General features: G+C 37.0%; 1 protein-coding gene across 1 annotated transcript; it reads left to right on the top strand.

Annotated features, from left to right (window-relative positions):
* LOC129798058 (ruvB-like helicase 1) lies at positions 1–1,926 on the top strand. Its single transcript, XM_055841024.1, has one exon. It carries the CDS (start codon positions 150–152, stop codon positions 1,518–1,520), a length of 1,371 nt encoding a protein of 456 aa, XP_055696999.1. The 5' UTR covers positions 1–149; the 3' UTR covers positions 1,521–1,926.
* The last annotated feature ends 4,779 nt before the right edge of the window (positions 1,927–6,705 follow it).

Consider the following 6,705-nt stretch of genomic DNA (forward strand, 5'->3'; position numbering starts at 1 on the left):
ACAAACAAAAACCAAGTGTCAACGCGTGCGTGAGTCTGGCGGCTTCTTTTCCGGTGTTTATCTAGAATTTTCTCCGATTTTAAGTGTTTAATCAATAATAAGACATACCCAAATTGTTGAGAAGTGTCCAGTGATACCATCTGAGCAAGATGAAGATTGAGGAAGTGAAAAGCACGGTGAAAACACAGAGAATTGCCGCCCACAGTCACATAAAGGGGTTAGGTTTGGATGAGAATGGAGTAGCTCTGCAGAATGCTGCTGGACTCGTTGGTCAGAAGAATGCCCGAGAGGCTGCTGGGATTGTAATTGACTTGATTCGTAGCAAAAAGATGGCTGGGCGGGCTCTTTTGCTGGCTGGTCCTCCAGGAACGGGAAAGACAGCTATTGCCCTGGCTATTGCTCAGGAGCTGGGCAATAAGGTACCTTTCTGCCCGATGGTGGGCTCGGAAGTGTTCTCTGCCGAAATCAAGAAGACCGAGGTGTTGATGGAGAACTTCCGACGGTCGATTGGTCTCCGGATCCGGGAGACTAAGGAAGTTTACGAAGGGGAAGTGACAGAATTGACTCCAGTGGAAACGGAGAATCCCATGGGAGGATATGGGAAGACAATTAGCAATGTGGTGATTGGTTTGAAGACGGCCAAAGGAACGAAGCAGCTAAAGCTCGATCCCAGCATCTACGAATCTCTGCAGAAGGAGAAGGTGGAAGTGGGAGATGTGATTTATATTGAGGCAAATAGTGGAGCGGTTAAGAGACAAGGACGAAGTGATACATTCGCAACGGAATTTGATCTGGAAACTGAGGAGTATGTTCCTCTGCCGAAGGGAGATGTTCACAAGAAGAAGGAAGTTGTTCAGGATGTGACACTGCATGATCTGGATGTGGCCAATGCTAAGCCTCAGGGTGGTCAGGATGTCTTGTCGATGATGGGACAGTTGATGAAGCCCAAGAAGACAGAGATCACAGACAAACTGAGGATGGAAATTAACAAAGTCGTCAATCGGTACATCGATCAGGGAATTGCTGAACTCGTTCCGGGAGTGCTGTTCATTGACGAAGTGCACATGCTGGATCTGGAGACTTTCACATATCTCCATAAATCTCTGGAATCCGCAATAGCTCCTATTGTAATCTTTGCCACAAATCGTGGGCATTGCATCGTCCGTGGAACTGATGATATTGTCTCTCCACATGGGATACCTCTGGATCTCTTGGATCGCTTGCTCATCATCCGTACGCTGACGTACAACGTCTCGGAGATTGAGCAAATCATCAAATTGCGGGCTCAGACGGAGGGATTGCAGATCGAGGAGTCGGCTGTGGCAGCTCTCAGTGAGATTGGCAAGACGACCACTCTCAGATACGCTGTTCAGCTCCTAACGCCGGCTTTCCAGACCTGCAAGGTCAATGGGAGGAGTGTCATCTCAAAGGAAGATGTCCTTGAGATCAGTGCACTCTTCCTGGATGCCAAGAAGTCAGCTAAGTTTTTGTCAGAGAAGAATAACAAGTACATGATGTAAAGAATTCCAGTTTGTGCGATTTTTTGAGGAATGAATAAAAAGAATTATAAAAAAAATGTGATTTTTGTGACTCCCGTAAAGTGGCCAAGGCGCAGAACCATGCAAATCTCGTAGAATCCTCTTGACTTAGTAGTTCTTTTGCTTTGACATCAGTTTTGTGTACTCCTTTCCTTATTAAAATCAATCATCGGGAGTCCCGGAATAGGCATCTGCGCACGGAGTAATCTTGAGCGCTGCGCGCAAGAGCGCGGCAGAGTTTGCGCGCAAAAGTGCGCAAAAAATTTTTCGACGCTGGCTATAAATTAGACATACAATGCTCGCTTTGTAATCCGGATGATTGGGAGACAATATGACAGATGTCCGCTTCGTAATCCGGATGATTTTTTTGAATTTGTTCAACGTCTCGCAAATTACAAGTTTTTTTTGTAGAAATAGAATAAAAGTAAAAAAAAAGATTAAAAAGACGTAATTAGAGAATCCTATGCTATTATACTTCGTTTATTAAACAAAAACATTACAGGATAATTCATTTTCATTGCTGAACACATATGCATACATGACATCAAAATTATTTTAAATGTAACCGTCGATAACTCGTCCGGATTACGGCGATCCGGATTAGAGAGCGGGCACTGTAGTTGATCTAGGAAAGAAAAATCTTACCCTGAAGTTAATCACGAAGAACTTCACTCTTTTGGGAATGAAGAAACATGTAACTCTTGATTTTTTCTATTGGGCTTGCTTTTTTGTAAACTGGATCACACTTAATCATCCTTTCAATCCGTGATTTAATTGTCTCTAAGGTTTTAAGGATTTCTTCAACTGAAGAAATCCTTACATTTTGAAGTCTGGCCAAACTCTGGCTTTTGATAATATTGTTTACATTTACAGAATTAAGGCAGAATTACATTGACAGTAAAATGCTCGCCGTAGCCTCACGGTATTTCGTTAATTTACGCATTTTCATTGCAATTCTTACGCAAATTCTCGATTACCGTATTACCTTATCTCATACTCGGTGGCACTAGGTGAAAATAACTTAAGAAAATTGAAGAAATAAAACGAAAATTCTATAAACAGTGAGCAAAAAAAACTGTACGATAAATTTCTCTTACAGTTTTTTTTGCTCACCATTTATCGAATTTTCGTTTTATTTCTTCAATTTTCTTATATTATTTTTACCTGGTGCAACCGAGTATGAGATAAGGTAATATGGTAAACGAGAATTTGCATAAGAATTGCAATGAGAATGCGTAAATTAGCGAAATACGGTGAGCATTTTACTGTAAATGTGATTCTGGATTCTGCCCTTAACCTGGCTATAGGGGAAGTGCTTATAATTTTGGACAGTCTGCTTATAAGCATCGAAGTTCCAAGTTTGAAGTGCCATATTTTCAATACTAATTGACTTTTCTTGTTACTCTCTTTTCAGAAGGATTGTTTCGAAACTTGGCAAGCTATTTATCATCTCATTTTTACTAAAATTAGTTTTAATACGTTTAAAAATGAATTGATATGTAGAGGTGAATTTGACTCTTATTTTGGACAACTTGGTTATTAATTTTTACAACTTGTCTGTAAATTTGGACAGATAATCCGCCTCAACAGGATGCCCATTGTTCTTCATTTTATGAACCAATCTTACCAAGTCCTCTTCCTGGTCATGTAAGGGAAACGTGGAATGTCACAAGAAGCCCAGAAACTTTCCATATCATTCATTAAAGTGAGTTGACTTCGGTACTCCAAGTACGTGCGGATTCGCTCATTCCCTGCCCTTTCCGGGAGCCTTTCAAGGCATTTCTCACTGCATCTCTTTCGTAGAGATGATGCTCCTTTATTTCTCCAGGCATTTGTCCAACCTAGTCATCACAAAAGCTAAAACTTCACGAAATTTCGTGAGAAAAACACCTGTCCAAAATAAGAATCATCACCTCACTGGTGAATGTCTTAAAAAATTTCCCATTTTTCACACCAAAAATCTAATTCACAAGGCAAATCTCACTTCAGGTCATATGTACAAATCATCAGTAACGTGAATCAACACAATATTCAATGAATATTCAATAATATCACTCAAAAACAGCGAACAAACTTTGTTAGTACTTCACCAAAACTAAATAAGACTGAAGTAAGCCACGAAGTTCTGTCATATTTCTCGTAAGCAATTGCTCACACTGAATTTTCAACAAAGCAATTTCAACTCAAATCATATTCAAATTTTAACGTATTTAGTGTTAAAATCTTCCAAAAAGAACAAATATTTAGATAGAATTCATTATTCATCAAATATTGGAATAAAAATCCATCATTTTAATCAATTTATTTTTAGTGTCCAATGTTATCCTCAAAGTGTCCAAAATAAGAAACTGGACAAAATTAGAAGCATTTCCCCTACATTAGACATAATTTATTGAAATATTTCTTTTCAATGTCAAATTATTGAGAAACCCTCGTCAATTGTCCGAGAAACGCTTCGCGAAACCCGAGAAACTCACTTTTTTGCATCGCGAAACCCGAGAAACCCAATTTTTGCCTCGCGAAACCCGAGAAACCCAAAAATTGCATCGCGAAACCCGAGAAACCAGAAACCCTTGTCAGAAAAAATGGGAATGAGTTACCCCTTGCAATAAATTCTTGTTCTTTATTCTTATAATTTTTGATTGTGTTCTAATTTGAATTGTTGAAAAGTTAATGTTTTTTTTATATTTTCTGATGATAGGTTTTTTATCTTTGTTTTAAATCTTAGTGTGTTTTTTATTGTTAACGGTTTCATTGCAAATGCGTATTAAAGCTCGCACAATTCTTTTTCTGCTCTGACTCTGAAATTACAGACCTAAACAAATTAGTCGAAAAATAATTTCAATAAATTCTTGTTCTTATTATTTTCTTGTTTGTAGTTTCAGTTTTATTTTAACATTTATATCATTGTTACTTTGAATATGTTTTAATCATTTTCCTTATGAATTTTTTTTTAATTTGACTTTATTTTTTTTTATTTTTCGTTGTTTTTTATATTTAAATTGTGTGTGTAGATTTCTCGTAACTTCAAAATCCCCATTTGTGCTTTTGAAAACTAATTTGTCTGACTTTTACGTTTTTTGACCATCTGTTGTCTGGAACTCTAAACATCAATTATCTTTTCTAGTTGCGTAGAAGAGTGGGTGATGTTGACTGCCATCTTGAAGCGCGTGTTTCCTTGGCACGTGTCTAAGGAGACCACGTTGTCTTCATCCATGGCCATATTAGTCGTCTTCAAGTTTTATTTACTGATTTGGGTTGTGTCTTCTGTTATTAAAATGTTGATTTCGTCACTTTGTTGATTTTTTGATAGTTGATACTAATTTTGCACCAAATCCTTTTTTTTCTTCTTAGGCTTCTTCTTTTTCAACATGGCAATAACTCTCACACCTCTCACAATTCACTTCTGAATACTCTACAGCTTACTTAATTTTGATGATCAGTATTAAAAAGCACTTTTAATGAATATTTTCACAGAATTGAACTATTTTATTCACTGCTTTCTGTTATTTTTTATTCAACGGTAATGCCCAGCGCACAATAACTTTTGTTTGTAAACATGTTTTCAAAATTTTCTATAGGAGTGAGCGAGATGACTAGATCTAGATCTCACTCACTCTCATTGAAATGTCAGAAACATGTTTACTAAACAAAAGTTATTGTGCGTTGGGCATAATGCCCAACGCACAATAACTTTTGTTTGTAAATATGTTTTCAAAATTTCCTATGAGAGTGAGCAAGATAACTAGATCTAGATCTCACTCACTCTCATTGAAATGTCAAAAACATGTTTACTAAACAAAAGTTATTGTGTGCTGGGCATAATGCCCAACGCACAATAACTTTTGTTTGTAAATATGTTTTCAAAATTTCCTATGAGAGTGAGCAAGATAACTAGATCTAGGTTTCACTCACTCTCATGGAAATGTCAAAACATGCTTACAAAACAAATCTTAGTGTGTGCTGGGCATAAATCTATGACATCTGTTTTCTTCGAAGGTTCAATGTCGATTGGGCAAAAATGTCGCTCCCGCTTGGAATTTTGTTACAAGGTTGGTGTCAAAAAGCAAATGGTGGGCATTGGCGGGATAACCTTACATTTGACCTCAAGATTCTTGCGGACGAGAATTCCCATCAACTTTGAACAAGTTTTTTGAAAATTTAAGAAAAAAATAGTTTTCGAATTTATGTAATCTGTAATTGTTAGTTATCATACTTATTGGCCCCGAGAGGTTTTTCCTTATTCGGGTCTAGAAATATGAAAAAAGTCACAATATGTGCAAGGAAGCAGAAAATCGAAAATTCACGATTTTTGACCAAGAATATCTTAGCTCAGGAGTTAATTGGGATCCTGCAAAAAATATCCTAGATTTGGACATCCTTATAGTTTGTAATCATCTACAAGAATCGGAATTTTATCGATTCTAAATAGTCTAAAAAAATTATTTTTTCCATGGGTACCCAGAGTCCCAAAGGAGACGAAAGAGTTAAAGTGTTATTGTGTGAAATATTTTGAGGAATCTGTTGGCAAACATCAGCAACTTTGTGTCTTCTTGACCACTTCCTGGATCTCAGAAGATATTGGTCTATAATTCTTCTTGTTTTAGTAATCAACTTTGTAAGGGAGTCATTTGACACGCAAAAATAATTCACAAAATTAATATTATTGGCTTTTGGAAAATTCAAGTTTGTCTCCTTTTCGTTCTTTTGGGGACGAGAGTACCCATGAGTTTTCCAATTTCCCAGAGGCGCAAAAAATTCTTTCTCTACAAAAGTATCAAATTTGACCACTAAGACTTACAATAAAGTGAGTTTTACTGAAATTCGTTCGCTGGATATCCTGGATATGTTGTGGTCCGGAAAGAGTTAAAACCTCTCCCGTCTGACACATTGATTGGCAATTTTTCACGATAAATGTTTCAAACCTCGAAATATTTAAGTGATTTTAAATACTTTTGTATTTTTGTATACTATTTTCATTGAATTAAAGTTGATTTTTCTATTTTAATTTAATTTTTCTCACCTAAAATCTCTGGTGTCTGCTCCCCTTCAAGTTTTTGGAGGGAAATGATAATTAGGAAGTTTCTAGATCACTGAGGACAAATCCACGGATATTTCCACCCAATCGCAGTTGCTGGGTTTAGATGTCGCTGCCGGTCGTCGCGAA

This window comes from Phlebotomus papatasi, chromosome 1, assembly GCF_024763615.1.
Source record: "Phlebotomus papatasi isolate M1 chromosome 1, Ppap_2.1, whole genome shotgun sequence".
NCBI lineage: Eukaryota > Metazoa > Arthropoda > Insecta > Diptera > Psychodidae > Phlebotomus > Phlebotomus papatasi.

Bases quoted from the DNA above. Each gene is read 5' to 3' on its own strand.
- LOC129798058 (XM_055841024.1), top strand. From the start codon at position 150: ATGAAGATTGAGGAAGTGAAAAGCACGGTGAAAACACAGAGAATTGCC.